The 21,081-nt window shown below is 37.4% G+C and overlaps 2 protein-coding genes across 2 annotated transcripts in view; one reads left to right on the top strand and one right to left on the bottom strand.

Moving 5' to 3' along the window:
- LOC121375225 (adhesion G protein-coupled receptor L3-like) overlaps positions 1-783 on the bottom strand; it is a 90,062-nt gene extending 89,279 nt beyond the window's left edge. Inside the window, exon 1 of the mRNA XM_041502543.1 lies at positions 609-783. The gene's annotated coding sequence lies outside the window, so the exon portion shown is untranslated. The remainder of the gene's footprint in view (positions 1-608) is intronic.
- An 11,176-nt stretch (positions 784-11,959) lies between these two features.
- LOC121375854 lies at positions 11,960-19,198 on the top strand. Its single transcript, XM_041503526.1, has 6 exons — positions 11,960-12,092; positions 14,927-15,065; positions 15,731-15,858; positions 16,236-16,321; positions 16,964-17,101; positions 18,530-19,198. Exons 1-6 carry the CDS (start codon positions 12,031-12,033, stop codon positions 18,592-18,594), a joined length of 618 nt encoding a protein of 205 aa, XP_041359460.1. The 5' UTR covers positions 11,960-12,030; the 3' UTR covers positions 18,595-19,198.
- Positions 19,199-21,081: the final 1,883 nt, after the last annotated feature.

The following is a 21,081-nucleotide window of genomic DNA, read 5'->3' as shown; positions in this document are numbered from 1 at the left end:
CCTCCCTGCAAAAAATCCTGGATCTACACCTGGTCATTATTTTTAAATTTTAACAACCAAATGTCAAGGAATATAAATATAATTTAGGGTGGGACTTAGCCCAGTGGTAAAGTGTTCACTTGATGTGCAGTCGGTTTGGGATCGATCCCCTGTTGGTGGGCCCATTGGGCTATTTCTTATTCCAGCCAGTGCACCACGACTGGTATATATCAAAGGCTGTCTATGGGATGGTGCATATAAAGGATCCCTTGCTACTAATGAAAAAAAAGTAGCGGGTTTCCTCTCTAAGGCTATATGTCAAAATTACCAAATGTTTGACATCCAATAACCCATGATTAATATATCAATGTGCTCCACTGGTGTTGTTAAATTCAGTGAAATTGTTTACATGATATACAAATTGTAACAATGTACAAAACATAGACTGTAATACAATGTGTCATACAGTTTAAATGCTGAATATTCCAAACATTAACATAGTAATAAAAATGTCACACACGCTTATATATTTATGGTAGGCCTTGTTGTTGTATAACGGGTTCACACCACCATTTGAAATGGCATTTCCTCGTCACTTGAACACAAAGTTTATAATACTCAACTCTTACCTGTAAAGTGTAATAATTCACAAACAATGTCACAACTGTTACAGCTCTTCAAGTGTCTTTTTCGGTATATCCGTCAAATAAACCGTTTGCTAACTGTCTTTGATCGCGGTGTAACTTTTATACTGCGATCAACAAAAACCTGTTGGTTACTGATTTCGCAAATGCTTCGAATGGTGGCAGTCGCAAACTGTCCTCTTACCTTTTGGTGGATCGGTTCATTTCTCTCACAGGGGTGTCGGCTTGTTAATCGTTCTCAATCGACGGATGACTAGGCGGTAAAGTAAACAATACTCAATAAACATCCTCCAGCGTGTAAGTGCATGTAAGCATAACACTCGTTTGTGTCAGACTAATAAACTGTCACTCTTCATTTCACGCAATCACGCAGTTTTGATGAAAGATTAAATACGTGTTTTTTTTAAGTGCTCAAAACTTTAGCTATCACGGAGTTACAGTTATTCTATCTGTTCTAGAAAAACAAATGAGGGTTGCGGGGGAGGACAAGACGAAATACGTCTCTTTTTCAATCACTAATAACTAACCACTAACCCACTGTCCTGGAGAGACAGCCCAGCTAGCTGAGGTATGTGCCCAGGGTAGCGTGCTTGAACCTTAATTGGATATAAGCACGAAAATAAGTTGACATTAATGAAATGTTATTCACTGTTTTTATGAACCAATACATTTGGCAAAATAATAATATTTAATAAATATTTTTTTCAATTAAAAAAAAAAAAAAAGATATACATGTATTACATATGAAATGTGATGTATTGAAACAGAAATATTCTATGTAGACCTCCGCTCGATCTTTGAAATATTATGCGCCATAACGTATTTAAGAGTGCGAGCATGTTTAATTGCTGTTGTTTATTATTATTTTATAATTATTTTTTGTTTAATTTTGTTTGTTTATTTATTTGCTTATTTAATTAATTATTTATTGATTTATTTATTTATTTGTTTTGTCTTGATGGCTTCAAAAGTGACTTCCTAGCATCTGAAGAACAAAATATTGTTCAGTGTTTGGCACATAATTCGTGTAAATGTTTAACTGTTTTAAAATATATTTTTGTTTATTATATACATGTACATGGGGCACACGCACACAGGCACGCACGCACGCACACATGCACACACGTACACACACATACACACACACGCACTCACACTGGCGTAGGAAGGTACAAAAAAGTGGGGGCATACTTTTCTATTTACACACTTACAAATATAAAGCAAAATATCTGAAAAGTGAGGGGCACATGCCCCCTTGACCCCCCCCCCCCCTTCCTACGCCAATGACATATACACACACAGCGCGCACACGCACGCACGCACGCACGAACACGCACGCACATACGTAAGCAAGCACGCATGCACGCGCGCGCGCGCGCACACAAACACACACACACACACACACACATACAATTTTGTGGTCCTTAAAAGCTGGTGAGGGTGAAATTAAAAAATATTTTGTTCAGATGTACCCGAATTGTTTCAACGTAAGTGGTCCAATAAAGTAAAAAACAAAATCATGCGAATGTTGAACATAAAAATGGTTATTAAAGGGGACATTCCTGAGTTTGCTGCATTGTAAGATTTTTCTGACTAATAAAATATTTTTACGATTAAACTTACAAATTAAATATATTTTCTTGTTTAGAATATCAGTGTTTGTACATTCAATGTGTTTCTGGTCGTCTTAATATTTGTAAGAAGCCCAAACTGGATTTTGTCTTCAAATAATTTCGTACGTACGAAAAAATAATATTTTAGGAAATAAAATGAAATTTAACTGAGTACAAATATTAGAACGATCAGAAACACGTTTAATATACAGCCACTACTAGTTTATACAGAAAAAAATATATATTTGATATGTAATTACAATCGTTAAAAGGTCTCTGTTAGTCAATAATATCTTACAAATTGCAGAAAACTCAGGAATGTCCCTTTAAAGGGTTTCGTTCAAGAGAGAAGATTGTGTTTGTTTGAAACATGGGTAATTACTTCCTTAATGCGCGTAAGTATATTGTGTTTATATCGTCTTATACGGTCAATTTAGGTCCAGTGGATCAGTCATTTGCATACTAACGTTATAGATAATTTACATAAGGATATTAAACGTAGGTACACATGGGCGTACATAGGATTTTGAAAAGGGGGTTCCAAAATAGATTGCAGAGATATTGGGCATATATTTCTATGTTGAGATTTGAAAAGGGGGGTTCCAAAATAGATTGCAGAGATATTGGGCATATATTTCTATGTTGAGTAAATATAATAATGTCAGATATCAATGTCAGATATATTAAATTATTTAAAAAAAGCGATTTCAGGGGGGGTTCGGTCGAACCCATCGAACCCCCCCCCCCCCCCCCCCCCATGGTACATATATTTTTTTAAATTATTTATTGGCTTGTTCTAAAAAATATCTTTAAATTTGGGGAATTCTAGATTTTAGAAGTTTGCAAACAGTACTTCTTTACGGTTTGTTAGCGTGGACCAGCTGTTTCCGGAAATATCATCATTAATAATCAGTCCGAGATAACGAGTTTATATCACGGGGAATTCGCTCGTGTATGCTCTTTATATTACTTTTTCCAGATATGGATTGGTAAATAGTTATTATAGAATTATTTTTCCGCGCCATTTCGCCTGATACTGTGCAAACAGTCCTTTTGAAATGAACTGTTTGAATTAATAATGTCTGGTAACGACACCTGGCGGACTGACAGGAAAAGAGGGTAATTCTATTAATATGCATATTCATGTAGATAAAACAGCTGTTGAAACCAGGGCTGCGTGTTAGTAAAACGTTTATTGGAAAGCAATAATAGCAAAGAAGAAATAATATTTATACACGAAATAAAGGGAAGAGTGTTTTCTGATATCAATTTTAGCCACAAAAAGAAGCAAATAAAAACATGTTTAAAGAACAATTTTGGTTTGTTTATTCAAGTGCCATTTAAAATCATTAATTTGGTCTTGCCACTGAATTACAATTAGGCGTGATAGTAATGATTTCATAGCCAATAAAACGAGACAGACAAGCGCAAGTTGTTTATTGCATTATTATTACCTGAAGTGGTTCAGTCTGGATTTAACTTAATAAAATATGTTATTTAATTATAAAACAAATTTATTGTTAACGAGCTGATGTTTCGTTAACGTCGTGAGCGAGTTCTGTTATTTGATTAATTTCGACGTTCTAAAAGAAAGGAGCATGTTATTTTATATTGTTGTATTAATAGTATACACGTGAAGAAACTGCACATACACAGCTAACTAGCTACTAAGTATTTTCCCCCAAAGAGTTCAAGTTTGTTTTGTTTAACGACACCACTAGAACCCATCGATTTTTTAATCATCGACTATTGGATGTCAAACATTTGGTAATTTTGACATATAGTCTTAGAAAGGAAACCCGCTACATTTTTCCATTAGTAGCAAGGGATCTTTTATATGTACTGTTTCACAGACATGATATCACATAGCACGGCCTTTGATATACCAGTCGTGGTGCACTGGTTGGAACGAGAAATAGCCCAATGGGCCTACCGACGGGGATCGATACTAGACCGACTGCGCATCAAGCGAGCACTTTACCACTTGGCTACATCCCGCACTTCCCAAAGAGCAATACAAAAGGAAAACATCAGGAATTTATGCAGAGTGGTGAGTCTAGACTGTAGCGAACGAAGTTTCTAGAGGTGGTTGAGTCATGCTCTCCCGGAAAATATATTAGTGGTGGTGGTGGGGGGGGGGGGGGGGGGGGGGGGGTGGAAGAAAAATTAATTTGATAAAGAGGGGGTTTCGACCCCCGAAACCCTCCACATGCATACGAACCTGAACATAAAAAAAAACAACCTCAAAGTATTATACAAATGTCGGGAAGGTATTTTTATCAATGAAAGGAAAAAAGGTGAAAGTGAGACATTGGCAATGGATTGGGAAAGAATCGAAAGGATATTTTAATTAACGACGTACTTTTAATTATGGTCAGAAATATTGTCAAAGACCACACAGATAACGAGAGAGGAAACCCGCTGGCGTTACCCAGTGGGCTACTCTTTTCAATTAACATCAGGTAATCTTTCATATGCAGCATCCCACAAACAAGATAGTACATACCACGACGTTTGTTATACAAACTGGAGCACTGGCTGGATCGAAAAATAGTTTAATGGACCGACCGCGCATCAGGTGAGCGCTTTACCACTGGGTTATACGTCTCATCACGTATTAGTATGGGAAAATGCTGACTTTTCAACATTCTATCTGTGGTTTGAATATTTAAGATAATACTATTAATTTAAACAAGAATTAAAAAGGAATTGTTTTGTTTAACAACACCACTAGAACACATTAGTTTTATGTTTTTAATCATCAGCAATTGGGTGTCAAACATTTTTTTATTTTGACATGCATGTAATCTTGGAGCGAGAAAACCCGCTGCATTTTCCCACTGGTAGCCAGGGATCTTTCATGTGCATCATCCCACAGACAGGATAGCACATACCACGACCTTTGATATACCAAATCGTGGTTCACTGGTTGGAATGAAAAATAGCCCAAAGGGCCACTGGCGGGAATCGATCCCAGACCGACCGACTGCGCTAGTACTTGGGATGCTTCGTACCCCCTAAAAAGGAACCATAACGATACATTGACAAGTAAATGGAATTTTATTCTTCTAATCTTTAATAGGACATCCATGAACAGTGGCGGATTTTGGAAGTGGGGTCAAATTAAGCCTAAATTGTGTTAATTAAGATCTAAAACATTGTCGGATTCGGGGGGGGGGGGGGGGGGGGGTTGGAGTCACAGGGTCCGCCAGTTTGAAGTGCCATTTTTAATGTGATTTTTTTAAATTCATCATCCACAACATACCACTCTGAATTGTCTTGAAAACGAAACTTTGAGTATGTTTATTTCAAAAAGTTCCGGGGAGTATTATATGCCCTCAAACCCCTTTCTGCCCCGGATTGGGCCCCTGGCCTCCAGAGGCTGAACCCTGGGGCGAACATGCTCGAAACCTTCGTGGTACATGAGCATGTTAAACCCTTATCGGATCGGATCAAACCCCTTCCAGATCTCGTTCCGTTTGGGAACTCGCCTCATTTGCCCTTGACAAACTCAAATTGCCTGTTTATATTATTTTATTATCCCATCTGTATGTAGTAGTGTTGGTCTAAAGTGGCAGTAGCTAGTGGGAATTTCCTTATTACGGTAGCTCAGTTGGTAAAGCAACTGACTCTCGTACTGAGAGTTTGTGGTTCAAATATTCTAAGTGGAGGTTGATGTTTCTGTTACATTTACAAAATCCTGGATCGGCCACTGTAAAATTCATGGAATGCCAAGCGTCGAAGGATTATGAAATGGGACTATTCAATAATTGTGTAATATAATATATACTGGGCATTTGGCTGTACTCGAACATTTTAAATTCCTCAATAGAAAAATAGAAGGCAAATGGGTGGGGTAGCTTGATATTCATATAGCAGAAACAAAGCTTCTTGATTCTAGGCGATTCTGAACAAAGATGGTGGGCGTTGAGAAAACGTGTTGAGAATTATACATTGTTCAGTGATGAAATCTTTTCTCCTTTTTTTTTTTTTTTTAAAATCAGCGACTTTGTTATTTCCTATTTATATTTTTACCAATGCTACAAAACTAGAAAAATGGGCAAAACACGCATTCATGAACGAAAATACAAGAACATTATGCACCATTATTTCGATTTTCAAATAATTTTAACAAAGGACTTTTTTAAATAATGCTTTTAACAATAGCTATTGAAATCGTTTCTGGGTCTCATATAGCATCTACAAAGCCATTGTAAGACCCTTGTTTGATATGAATAGACACAAAAAAACCCACCAGACATTAATTGGACTTTGGTACGTTTGTCCGTCGAACAATGGTAGAAATGGACTCGTCCAGGTCCGGCGTTTCGCTGGCCCCTCTATGTTTACGTTTGGTGGCCTGTGACACGTGAAGTGTGTCAAGTCGCTAGACCTGCTTATAGTTTCATATTTGTCACGTCCCACGCGTAACAAACGAAGGTGTGTTCCAAGGCTGCATTCACTAATATTTCTGTGTTTTATTGACACTCTAAATTGTCGGTGTTGTATTTCTGTGTAAAGAGTATTTTCGTGGGCTTTTTCCATGCCTGACAATGCAATGAATTTTGTCTTGACATGCAAACCATTAACTTTTGTTCCTGTTCAAATTGTAAAGGGCAGCGAGTTAAATTAAAGACATTTATAAGTAAATGTGTCTTCTTGTACGCTTTCTGTGTTTTTAAAAAATTAGTTTATTTTTATTTTTATTTTTTGGTATTGCCTACTATTGGTTTTGTTGTTTAAAAAGGAGCAGAATTTGTAATGATGAATTTTATTTGTAGAATGTTGAAATTTGCATTTCAGAACACCTAGTTTAAAAATATTTCCGCAAGAACATGCTCCCAAACTCGCGCCTTTGTTTTCAGTCAATGTAAGAACCTGCTTCCGCCATGCCTGCGTATGCCTAACCATGCTTAATTATTTACCATCATGTACTACCCTTCCTGAATTTGTTTCCTGCGGACATCTTTCGCTTTGATGTTTTATTTTAGATTACAACTAATGTCCATATATTATCTTTGATGCCGTATACGATTTCTATTAACACAATAACTGGTATTCCCTAGACTTCATTTCACAGCGTATTTTTGTTTTAAATTAGCATTTTATTGGCAGAAATATGGAGCAAAGTATGGGTTGGTGTGCCCTACATTGATCTTTAACCAATATATCTTTTCAACTTGACAAGATGATTGGAACGGTGCGGTTGCGAACAAGTTTCATTCTGTCATGTCAGTTTTTGGATAGTGGTAGTCCTCTTACAGGCGGTGTTACGAAAAATACATTGGCTAAAAATACATCGGGTGTCAAACTATGGTAAATACAAAAATGAAGTGATGAACAACATTAATATAAAAATTCAAGACGTAGGCTAAATTAAAACACAGTGTAAAGAAAACTTAAAATTTAGAATAAAAGTCCGTATTACCAAGAAATTGTAATAAGAGTCAAGGATGGAATCAAAATGATTCCATCACATTTCGTCTTCCAAATATATCTTTTCCTTTTTTGTCAGATGATTGCCCTCCACCAAAATGTGGCGTACCGTCAGAGTACAATTGGTCACACATACTTGACACATTAATTTATTCTGAAGAAGAATGCACCATCTTAGTGTGAACACTGTCAGTGTACATAGATGGTCCACCACATTTTGGTGGAGTGTTATCATTTTGAACCGACGAGGAAATATATATTTGGAAGTCAAAATGTGATGGAATCAATTATAAAAATATTTACCAAAATAGACTTTTATTCCAAATTTTAATATACTTACCTGTGATATACAATAAATTGTAATATATTTTTACCATTGTTTGACACCCAATAGCTGACAACAAAAACATTATGAATGTTGGTTTGAGTTTAAAAGTTCATAACATGTGTTCATACGAGTTTGCGCAATATTTGTTATAAAGGTACACGCCAATCCATTGGTTCCTAATGCAAACGAACTATACATGAGTCCGGTCCGATATGGTTATGGTCGCCTTTGTCGCAACTCGTGGCAGACTGCAATCTAATTAAAATTAGCTCCACTGGTTAAGTAGAGCTAATTTTAATCAGATTGGGCAGACTTGTTGTCACGGTGCATAATTACCAAATGTTTGACATCCAATAGCCGATTATTAATAAATCAACCTGTGACTATTTCTCGCTCTAGCCAGTGCATCACGACTGGTATATCAAAGGCTGTGGTATGTGCTATTTTGCATAGGCGTACGAGCTTTCATTTTTGTAAGGGGGAGGGGGGGGGAGGGGGCTGACTGATTTTTGCCCGAATTAAACGAAAATGCCCGAATCTGGATAACATTATTTATATATATTAGCATTACTGCCAAACAGCTAAGTAGGGTTGAAATGAATCTCTAGTAATTACATCTAATGTTATGGGTAGAAGGATGGATTTCCTCTAGCATTGAGGGGGGGGGGGGGGGGGGGAGTTGCCATTCCCCCTGTCTTGTACACTTATGCTATTCTGTTTGTGGGATGTGCATAAAAAATATTCTCTGCTACTAATGGAAACATGTAGCAGGTTTTCCTTTAGAATTATGTGTCAAAACTACCAAATGTTTGACATTCAGTAGCCGATGATTAATAAATCAATGTGCTCTAGTAGTGTCATTAAACAAAAACAAACTTGTGTCGTTAACAATACAATCTTTAACGAACTATAGGTAATATAAATGCAATATATGTACATGACAGAAAATAATATGCAATGTATACATTTTTAGTTATAAGAAAGCGTACAATTTTTGCGGTGTTTTTTCTTTTCCATACCCACTAATTAAAATGAATTGTTAGTAAACTGAGCATATTTGTTATGATGCCAATAAAATTTAATGTTTCACTATATACGCTATACAAGGTCATTTCGGAATGCTGGCTCAGTCCACTAAGGTAGTTTGAGCTCCTCAGACGGCGTGCAGTCAAAAGGAAGGAAGGAAATGTATTTAACGACGCATTCAACACATTTTATTTTACGGTTATATGGCGCTAGACACAGATATTGGGAGAGGAAACCCGCTGACGCCACTTCATGGGCTGCTCTTTTCGATTAGCAGCAAGGGATATTTTATATGCACCACCCCACAGACAGGGTAGTATGCCAGTCGTGGTGCACTGACTGAAACGAGTAATAGCCCAATGGGTCCACGACGGGGATCGATCCCAGACCGACTGCGCATCGAGCAAACGCTTCACCACTGGTCTACGTCCCGCCCCCTCCGCGTGCGGTCAGATGAGCTTGTCTAAAAGGAAATTCAAGTTGATGAAGTGGAAGTAAATGACTTTAGCAGTGTTTGTCTGTCTGTCTGTCTGTCTGTCTCTCTCTCTCTCTCTCTCTCTCTCTCTCTCTCTCTCTCTCTCTCTGTCTGTCTGTCTGTGTGTGTGTGTGTGTGTGTGTGTCTCTCTCTCTCTCTCTCTCTCTCTCTCTCTCTCTCTCTCTCTCTCTCTCTCTCTCTCTCTCTCTCTCTCTCTCTCTCTCTCTCTCTCTCTCTCTCTCTCTCTCTCTCTCTCTCTCTCCCCCTCCCATCACTCTGTCTCTCTCCCTCCCCTTCTTTATGTATGTATAGATGTATGAATATCTATATATTGTATTTATGTCGAGGTTGATAATTACATACGCACTGGCGCAGGGGATAATTAAATCCTTTCTGGTCTCACAAATTGTACCACGCCGTTGCTGGGACTCGAACCTATGGCACCGAATCGCTCGCAACTTCCAGACTTGCCATGTATGTATGTGTGTTTGTGTGTGCGTATGTGTGTGTGTGTGTGTGTGTGTGTGTGTTTGTGTGTGTGTGTGTGTGTGTGTGTGTGTTTATGTATGTAGGCTTACCTTCTTCTGAAACATAAATATTATTTGGATATTGAATAATGCCCACATTATTGACTATAGCTATAGAGTCCTTTTCTAATTATAATATGTACGCGAGACAAGCATTTGATTCGCTTCCAAGATGTCAACTGAGACCGACTAGGAGGTAGTCTGTCATGAAGAAAACGCAGCCGTGCATTAACTGTGTTAGTTGTACAGCACCGATTGTCTTCTGAACGATAGATTCTATAACTAATAAGACAAGATATATAGTAGGGCTGCACGTCCTAGTCTGTTAATCAAAGAGGCATCGGGAACATCTATTCTGTCTCGTAAGACCATCTGCCCTTTAATAGGATTATGTCGTTAAATCTGTTGAACATGCTGTTAAATCAGTTAACAAGTTAACTGTCTAAGATACCATCATACTATTCTTTCATATTATTTAGGGTGGTACGGACTGACGTCAGTTAAATATTTCTTAGGTGGGTGCAGGCGTAAAACGGATCTGACTGAATTTTACCCAATGTTGCTAAGATGGTGTTGTAGGCCTAGTCCAGCCGCGTGGGCTGAGAGGTGATTTCGGGATCGAGCACCTCACCCCACACCGCTCCAAGCTAATTAAAAAAAAATTGTGTGCGTGTGTGTATATATACATATACATATACATATACATATATATATATATATACACGTACACACATACACGCACACACGCACACATACATATAACACATAAATATTATCTTAAGCGGTCACACACGGGAGTAGATAAAAGTGGTCGCTTAAGACAGGTGACGCTGAATACAGGTTGCCACATATATAGTCTTTAAAACATGTGTTGCTGTTTCTTGTTTTACCGTCTGCACTGCTAATCAACGAATGTGTGCTTCACAGTTGAATATAAATCTATAACTATAATGTCTCCTTCAGAAAAAATACAAATGGAATGTATTAAATTAACCGTTCTCAACAAGGTTGCGGTGTGTTGCCATAGTAAGTGAACTACACATGTGAAGCGTAGCCTGCCCAGAGACAATTAGATGCATTACACAGAGTCATACTTTCTTAATTGATACACAGCTGAGATATCGGGACTGAATGGGTACCGTACTAGTATTCCTGAAGGTGTGAAGATCGGTTATTTGCTGCACCTATTCTATTTATCTGTTGTTAAAATATACGTTTTATATAACAGTAAACATTTAATGTGGCCGCTTAATACAGGTATTTTAGCGATTTGGGATCCGATTTAGGTGGCCGCTGGCCGCGTTAGACAGGTGACCGCTTATTACAGGTGCATTTACATTATAAATCGTTTGGGAGAGAAAAAAGTGGCCGCTTAGGGCAGGTTAGACACACACACACACACGCGCGCGCGCGCGCACGCACACACACACACGCGCGCGCACGCACACACACACACACACACACACAAATACATTGTACATGTATATAAGGCATTACTCCATGAGAACCACCCCGAACCCAATCTACAGGCTGTCAATTGACTAGTCTGGATGAAGTTCTCATATTAATATTGTATTAATTTGCCACAGGTACATGTAACTCCTGAGTGCTTTAGGAATAATAAGTCGTATTCAGTACCTTTGATTATAACGATTAGATACAGGTTTATGAACCGCTAAACCTCAATGAACTGAAAAAGTCACCCAGAGACGTGGTAGAGTTTATTATGTTGTTAGGGGTGTATGGTTTATAGATATATTTTCATCAGATATTAAATATTTTGTTTCCACGGGGGTAATAAATTTCATAAAACGAATGAATTTAGTATATTAATAAAAATAATTCTGGTTAAATTATTTCAACGTTATATAAAGTATGATATTTTGATGTAGGAATTATCTACCCCGTTAAGGTCGAGTCCACTTGGCAGTGTTAAGACAAATGGCTTTCACAAAAAGCATTTATAAACGTTACATGTGTGCAGGTCTTTTATTAAACAGTCATGTCTATGGATTATTTGAAGAATGTTTATAAACCTCAGACAGGATATTCTCCACGAGCCACGTAAGTTATTTGAAATGTACAATATAGGGGAGAGAGAGAGAGAGAGAGAGAGAGAGAGAGAGAGAGAGAGAGAGAGAGAGAGAGAGAGAGAGAGAGAGAGAGAGAGAGAGAGAGAGCACATTGAATTATTATTCATCGTCTATTGAACGTCAAACATTTGGTAATTTTAACACGGGAAACCCGCTACTTTTTTCATTAGTAGCAAAAGATGTTTTATATGCACCATCCCGCAGAAAGATAGCACATACTACGGCCTTTGATATACCAGTCGTGGTGCACTTTACCACTGAGCTACGTCCATATCAAAAAGTCTTCTGAAAATGTCTTACTTCCTATATTTATTTAATATTCTATTTAAGTAGTATTACTCATGGCATGTTACACATAATTGATAAATAATGATATAATATAATATCGGGTGAACCCCTCAATAGTATTAAAGTTGAATGCCTTTTAAATAGTGACAGAATAAAAATTGCCGGTTTTATTTTTTACTTAAAAGATTATCAATGTGTCTCCCGTCCTGTTCAAAACTAATCTGTCTCGTGTTGATCCACTGTCTTTAGTCTTCTTGATAAAATAGAAATAATCATGTTTTCTAGAAAATTTCAAGAATATTCCTTTTGCTCTGTTTTCATTAAAACAAGCTTCAGTAATAGCTTTGTCACCGTCACTGAATACCATTTTAAAGAAAGCCTGGAGTACTCTGTACTATTGGAAACTTTCCAGTTAAAATAAGCGGAAACATAATCTGACATGCCATGGACAGGTGGCATTTGACTACCGGTCATCACAGTGAAACACGGTAGTGATACACCGTCCCCCACAATTTTTCAAGTGCCCTTTTTCTTTGTATAAAAATGGTTTTGCACGTAAGCATTTTTAGCTGCACAAAGTTAGGTTGTGTGTGTATGCACAAGCTTGCAGATGTGTGTCTGTGTTAGGGAGTTAACCACATTGTCTAACGCGAGTAATAAGCGCCTTAAAGTTGCGTGATCAAAGTTGCATAATGATAGCCTAATAGGTTTTGCTTTGAAGTTGTATAGATTTTCAAAATTACTAATGAACAATAGGCTATAATTACAAATGCCCCTTTGTATCGTTTTAAAAAAATGTATAATTGACCTACCTAGACATAGCCGTCCCTAGAATAGTGCCTTTTTAAAGTTTTAATTTACAAGTGCTTACAAGTGCTCCTTTGTATCTGTTTTTTTTGTTTTGTTTTTTTTGTAGTCTATATCTGCCCTACCTGGACGGATCTGCCCCTGGAATAGTGCCCTTTAAAAAAAGTTATCAAAGTAAAATTACAATGAAATATATACTGACACACAATGAAAACGCAAAAAAACCTTTTCATTGCAAATAACGACAAACTATTAATGAATTGATGGATAATGTAATATGACATTAATGACTGGTATTCATGAGACACATTCACATGGAAACATGGCCAGTTATCATCAGTAATCGAGTTGCATTCGTATTCGAAAAGTTCGACCCCCCCCCCCCCCCCCCCCCCATATCAAGGTCAGTATCTGGTGTGTCCACCATTGGCCCGTGAGCATGCGTGAAGACGACGGATGACCGTCATCGGATGGATATGCCTTCCATGACGTCCTATCGTGTTGCTTGCTGTCATCGTCGCAGTTCTGAACCGGTCACAGAGGTGGTGTCGTCGAATCTGTCGATCTTGGCGTGATGTCGAGGTCGATCACGGACACTCCCGGTCTGTTGATGACGTTCAACAAGTCGTCCAATAGTTGATGGATGGACTCTGAAGGTCCTAGCAACTTGGCTTTGCGAAGTCCCCCCTTGAACCATGCCCAACGCTCGCTCCCTTTGTTCTTCTCCGAGTCGTGACATTCTTAATGTGACGAGGAATATGACACCGTTACGTGACTTTTATGTGTCCACATACTGGCATTTCAAGTGCATTTCATGCAGCATGATTGAGCATGTAGTGAACGTATTTCACTCCATTTTGTGTGTTTCTGCTATTGTATGTGTAACAAGAACAAAACCAGGATTAAAACCCAGACAAAAGTACCAATCAATGGCTTCCTCTCGTAAATTGTTATTTTAAGTCCAATAAATATATTTTTCATTAATCACAACAAAATATTGAAAAATATCTGTTTTGCGTTTTCATTGTGTGTCAGTATATGATAGTCATACTTATATATGAAGCAAAGTTGATTCTATGGGCCCCTCTGCGTTCTTCCGCCCCGGAGTCATTGAGATCTAAGAGTAACGAGTTTGAACTCTTCTAAATAATAACTTTTCGGTTATAAAACTCCAAAAGAGGAAGTGATCACTGTCTGAAAATGGGTAATTTTCCTATCAAGACACCTAGGGGAAAAGACACATTCTTGGGTTATAATACTATGCAAAATAATGCTTAAAATAATTTTAAAATTATTGTTTAAAAATGGCTAATTTTGCGATTCAGATGCCAAGAAATGGCGTTTAAAGCCATCCAGTTTTTAACCTTTCCCCGGGGAAATATGTCCCCGGAACCCCCTACATATACCGTGCCATGCTTAACGACGATTTAAAAAAAAAATGCTGCGACGTGCCTCAAAGCTCATATACTAATCTTTATTAATGCAGCTAGCGCTACAAAAAACCGCAGCTAGTCATTTAGTGTACACTTCCGTTTGCCCCCCCCCCCCCCAAAAATGTCCTGGATCCGCCCATGTAAATATTATGCATTATAATCGACAGTTATTTAATGTAAATGACAAATAGGAAAGTTAATAATACTCCGATTCAACAAAACAAGAGGAAAAACACGTTAACAACACAATATAATAACGCAGTTTTCAATGTTGTAGGAAGACAAGTTATGGAGCTATGAACAACTGGCTTGCAACATCCAAAAACTACCAAGGGCAGCTTCCAACAGTAAGGAGCGTCCGGGGACCAAACTTTGCTCCAAGACGAATCCATCCTTCAGTGAGCCAGCTAGCAGCAGTGAGTACTGTAGCCATAGATACCCGAGACAGAAGATTAGAGGGGGACGGGGTGTCGGCAGTCACCTAACTAGGGAATCGAGGGATTTTTAATGGCAAAAATTTAATTTTAAAGGCAAATCCTTTCGATACATTCGATTGTATTATGTATGTGTTTGACTTCTCCTTGTCTATACTATATTATATAAATGTACATGTGCATAAATAGGAAAATCAACGCATTGCCGAATCTCGTGTAAAGCGCTATTCTACACGCGTATTATTACACTTTGCCAAATAGCAATACTAGTTTTGTAGTAACAAATAACGATGGCTTATTTTACATGTATTTCGCTGCATATTATTGTATAAACTGAATTTTACATAGGAAATGCATAGTTACATCTTTATCTTGAAGTTATGCAGATAAACAACACACTTCCAGTACACCATCGTATATTATCATCATCGAATTGTTTAGACAACACGACTCCAGTACATCATCGTATATTATCATCTAATTGTTTAGACAACACGATTCCAGTACACCATCGTATATTATCATCTAATTGTTTACGTAGACAACACTATTCCAGTATACCATCGTATATTATCATCATCTAATTGTTTACGTAGACAGCACGATTCCAGTATACCATCGTATATTATCATCTTCTAATTGTTTAGGTAGACGACACACTTCCAGTACATCTGCGGTACAGTCGCAACTGTGGGTATGACGACTTCCATAAGGCGTTCAGAAACATCGGACACCAGTGGCCAGATCTAAGCTACCCCAACTTTGGCCCAGCACGGTAACGAATTAGCAAGATCCAGTGTAAAATATAGTTAAAAAGAACCAGTAATATATGTAGTTCTTTTGTGCTTCCCCATTCAAAATCGGATATACTGTGAGGAAAAAAATGGGGAAAGGTGAGACAACCTTACCTCGAAAAGCAATAAATTATTGACAAAAATATATTGTTTTCTTCTAAGGTTGATGCCTAATTTTATCCCTTCATTTTCCAAAACTGCGATTTTATCAACTTAAAAGTATCATAAAATGGTATCTCTGACAAATTCGTTACAATTACAAAACGAGAAATCTGTCATGTATGCAATTATTTATTTTGTTTAGAAAATATATCATTATAAAAACATACTCTTTTGACATTCATCTTACATTTTGTAGATTGCGACAAGGTCGACTAGGGGGCAGCTGGCGACACATCAAAGAAGTCATGCAGGCTGTGGGAAATCGTGGAACTTTCATAGACGGTTAGTTTTTGTAAAATAGGTTTTTCTAAACCCAGAATATACCCAGATACTCGACATTCATCCACACGCACTTAATTGAATCTTATACCAGCTACTTTCCGTAAAACAATCAAAATAGGTTACTTTATTTATATATATATAAAAAATTCACATGCTTATGTGCTATTATAAAATATTAATTACGTAATACATAATAAAACAGATGGCAAAGTTAAATGATCAATACTCAATATTCTGCTTCAAAAATTGAGAGACGCGCAGAGAAAATGTGGAAACTTGCATTTTGACAGTTAGTGGTGTAAATGAAGACTACAAGTTTATTACGTTCCAGTATTTATAGTCCTTCCCATCAGGGAACATGGTGGGGTTTTGTAGTGTGGTATGTACTATAACTTATTTATTTCTGATCAGATTGTTTTCTAAATTGCACACAGAAAGAGGTTTGTTTTTGTTATTACGGCAATTTAAACTGAAATTATTTACCGCCCCCCCCCCCCCCCCCAAAAAAAAAAAAAAAAAAAAAAAAAAAAAGAAGGTTCATGGATGATGGGAAGGACTATGGATAGAGCAGTATTATTTCAGAAAGATCCGTCCCTCTCTATCTGCCAGTCTTTTGCATGCTAGTCTATTTTCTTTTGGCAGGATGTATTGCGACTGATGACCGATTTACATCAGAACGAGTACCAGGTGGTGATTTGATCAAACCAGTAGTTCCAGACAGTCGGAATGCAACATGGATATACGGCCTACAGTCTAAAGCAAACGAGCACATGCATAGAAGTAAGCTGGCTTTGTTGTGTTCTTTTTGTTACTTTTATTTGATTAAAAAATATTGATACTAATTGATCGATTTTGATTGAAAACATATTTTATTTCATATATATATATATATATATATATATAAAATGATTGGGCAGAAGTTATCCAACTTACGAGGCCTTCTCCTAATAAACATGTGTATCCCGAAACATTTTATTTCGTATTACTTATATTGCAATCCATAAAAAAAACCCCATTATGAATGTAATGGTGAATATTCTAATGATGCAAGAAAACCTAAAAACCAAATGAGAGGAGTACAGAACTGACACAAGCGATGTAAATAGCATGCTATCATGAGCAAGTAACAGCACAAGTAAATGGTGCCATATCAGAGGCGGATCTAGGGGCAGACCCAAGGTCCCGCCCCCCTACATTTTGTGAGTTACAATTTTATTATATATTAATTTTCATTTTTTACGACCCCCTCCAAACCTCCCCCAAAGTTTCCCTGACATTCCGCCTCATGTCACTGAGGGCCCCCTAAATGGATTTTCTGGATCCGCCACTGCATATCCTCTGAGCAACAAATAAGATGTAAGCCTCCTCACGTTGACAATGTTGATCAGGTGACAATAATGCCATGATAGGACAGGGCTGTTCTCCCGAAAACCACAACGCTGCTGCCACTCCAGTTAACAAACTCATCTGTAAACATCTTTCCGCTGGTTCTAAATCCACCCCCAATGTCAAACACCATTTTTGTTGTTGCTATTATCAATGTCTAATAGACTCGTGTAGAATCTATGGACTCCTAATTGCCAATGATACAACCAGCATTGTACAGTTTGCAAACTTAAGAATCCCTATTGTTCCACGACTGGTAGAATCTTACAAATAAATGTAAATGTGATTATTACAAACGAATGTCATGGTCATGAATGGTCACACTTAGTGCTGGGTTACTGAAGGTGTAATAAAAGAAAAAAAAGTTACTTTATCAGAATCTATCTGTGAAATTTTGAAAAACTCTCCAAGTTCCTCCAACTACCCCCCCCCCCCCCCCAATATAGCCCATTTTCTTACAAGCTGTGATATATAATATATATATATATAGAGAGAGAGAGAGAGAGAGAGAGAGAGAGAGAGAGAGAGAGAGAGAGAGAGAGAGAGAGAGAGAGAGAGAGAGAGAGAGAGAGAGAGAGAGAGAGAGAGAGAGGTAGAGAGGTGGGGAGACACACACACACACACACACACATTAGCTAACACATACACAAATGTAAGTGGGTGGTGGGGTATAAACATACAGATTGACAGGACTTCTGATCAGCTTGCATAGGAATCCAACATGATAAGTATTGGGTTGGAACAGAGTAATTTTGTTTCTCCCGTTACCTCTATTGACCTGAAAATGTATTCTGTAAAAGAAAATGTATTTGTTTGTTGTAGAACCCACATTTGATGTATTCACCCAGAGAGAAGTGGAACATACAAACTGGTGCATAATGCGGTAGGGCCACAGAAAGCATTGAACGATTTCATCTTGAACAAGTGTGCATCTTAGTGTGGAATAACGGTGCCAACATTTTTCACTTGAACAGATACATGTGCTGTAATAATAGCAAGCTACTTTTGCTGTTATGGAAGATTCACATAAAAATAGTTTTTAAAGGAGAAAAAGCTAATATTTCATCAGGATTGCATTCAAAACATTAAATGTGTATATAATATGGGAAGACCTTTTGAATGTAATATATCAATTGATGATGATGATGATGATGATAAATTTTAAGTTTATTTGTGAATAACATTGATAAAGTAGAAAATTGTGGTAATGAGAGAAAGTGTTCATCTTCAAACTATGATGAGTTAAAGTGAATGTAGAAGTATTTACACAAACAATGTTTAAAGGATGGATCTCTACAGATGGATTTCCCCAAACAAAGTGAAGATTCTAAAAAGCAGAAGCAAATACAACAGCTGAAAATGTGTTCAGTTATGTGACAACATTATTGCCATGATTATTATGATGCTAACATTAATAATTATATGCATTTTCCCCTCTCGGTGATTGTATTTGTTTGATGATACTGGAAATAAACTACAATTTTTATTTTTATATTAAGACTTGCGTATTGTTGATATACTAGACTCAAAAATGAAACACAATGTTATTTCTCACCTGGGACTGAAGCTTACCAGTACTTCAGGACTTGTTGAGAACAATGGAAGAACATCTATTATTCAGTCAGCAGCTGTTGGGCAACTGCAGCTGTAATACCTAGTGTTTAGAAACACTTTACACAATAAAGAACTTGAACTTGAAGACAATGCAACTGATGAACATTGATGATGGGGATCTTTTACAGGACAGCAAATAGCAGTGTTTGGTATACCAGCCATGAAATATTGGTTTGAATAGAATACAACTATTAAAGGGACAGTCCAGAGTTTTTAAACAACAAGGCATATTTTTCACCAGACCCTAGTTTCAACCCGTAAAAATGGACACTAAGTTTGGTTAATTTACAACACATGATCACTGAGTCTGTGAAATTGATATAACCTTAAAAATAGACTAAAATGTGACTCCATAACCGTTACTTCCAACACATGTGCATTTTAAAAAATATGAAAAATGCATTTTGTGCTATTAGAAACACCAGGATGACCAGAAACACTTATACGGAAATGGATAATCTAAATAATAAAATATAAGTAATGTGATGATAAATGGCTCTAATAGTGAACAACATACCTTAGTGTTTAGAAACTAGGGTTTTCCCTTTAAGGAAGATGAATCAATTGACACATAAGGGATCATACCACTATTTCATCTCATGAACAGCCTGTAGGTGATGGATATATACAGTTCCATTGAAGAGAGTGCACCAACCAGCCTTGGAGTTAACCCATCAGACATAAGACTGGGTTTGAATCCCTGTATCGGCTCCCACCCAGAATGAGTTTAACAGACTTCTCTCTCACTAACCCTCTGGCCTGGATAGACAGTCCAAATAGATGAAGTGTGTGCCCTGGACAGCATGCTTGAATCTTAATTGGATATAATCACGAAAATAAGTATAAACAACAGAGTGCCTCTTTTCTTTTTTATTATGTTAGAATTTGAACTGATTTGACTGTTAGCTTGTGTAAAAATAGGGTTGATTCCTACATCTAGAATAAAATGGCATAATAATCATGTAGTGTGTTGCCCATCTACTGTGGTTTAATGAGAGTTGCTTCCCTTTTTTTGACCACTTGAAATAAGAGTGGTAATATTTGAAAACTATGAGAGGCGAACTTTTTTTTTTTTTTAGTAGATTGATGTGACAAGGGCTACTCTTTTCTTCTGTTAATTTGTGTGTTTTGTTTAACGACACCACTAGAGCACATGGATTTGTTAATCATTGGCTGTTGGATGTCAAACATTTGGTAATTTTGACATAGTGTTAGAGAGGAAACCCACTACATTTTTCCATTTGTAGCAAGGGATCTTTTATATGCACCATCCCACAGACAGAATAGCACATACACAGCCTTTGATATATCAGTCATGGTGCACTGGCTGGAACGGGAAATGGCCCAATGGGCCCACCAACGGGGATCGTTCCCAAACTGACCATGCATCAAGTGAGCACTTTACCATTGGGCTATGTCCCACCCCTCTTCTTCTGAGACAGAAAGGTAAACATTATTTTTCCAGGTTAATTGCTATGCAGGCTAATGTCTGTATGTGTATCACACCTCAGATGATGTTCTACCACCAAGCTACCATCAACAGTTATTAAACATAATTTTTCTGGGTTAATTGCTACGCAGGCTAATGTCTGTATGTGTATCACACCTCAGATGATGTTCTACCACCAAGCTACCATCAACAGTTATTAAACATTATTTTTCTGGGTTAATTGCTACGCAGGCTAATGTCTGTATGTGTATCACACCTCAGATGATGTTCTACCACCAAGCTACCATCAACAGTTATTAAACATTATTTT

The sequence above is a fragment of the Gigantopelta aegis genome, chromosome 6 (genome assembly GCF_016097555.1).
Source record: "Gigantopelta aegis isolate Gae_Host chromosome 6, Gae_host_genome, whole genome shotgun sequence".
Taxonomy (NCBI): Eukaryota; Metazoa; Mollusca; class Gastropoda; order Neomphalida; family Peltospiridae; genus Gigantopelta; species Gigantopelta aegis.
Note: the sequence above shows the minus strand (reverse complement) of the source record. Positions and strands in the feature narration are given on the sequence as shown.

Excerpts from the sequence above, each read along its gene's own strand:
- LOC121375854 (XM_041503526.1), top strand. The coding sequence starts at position 12,031 with ATGTCTATGGATTATTTGAAGAATGTTTATAAACCTCAGACAGGATAT. Across the intron at positions 15,859-16,235 it reads CCCAACTTTGGCCCAGCACG|ATTGCGACAAGGTCGACTAG; the intron begins GTAACGAATTAG and ends TACATTTTGTAG. Across the intron at positions 17,102-18,529 it reads AAACGAGCACATGCATAGAA|AACCCACATTTGATGTATTC; the intron begins GTAAGCTGGCTT and ends TGTTTGTTGTAG.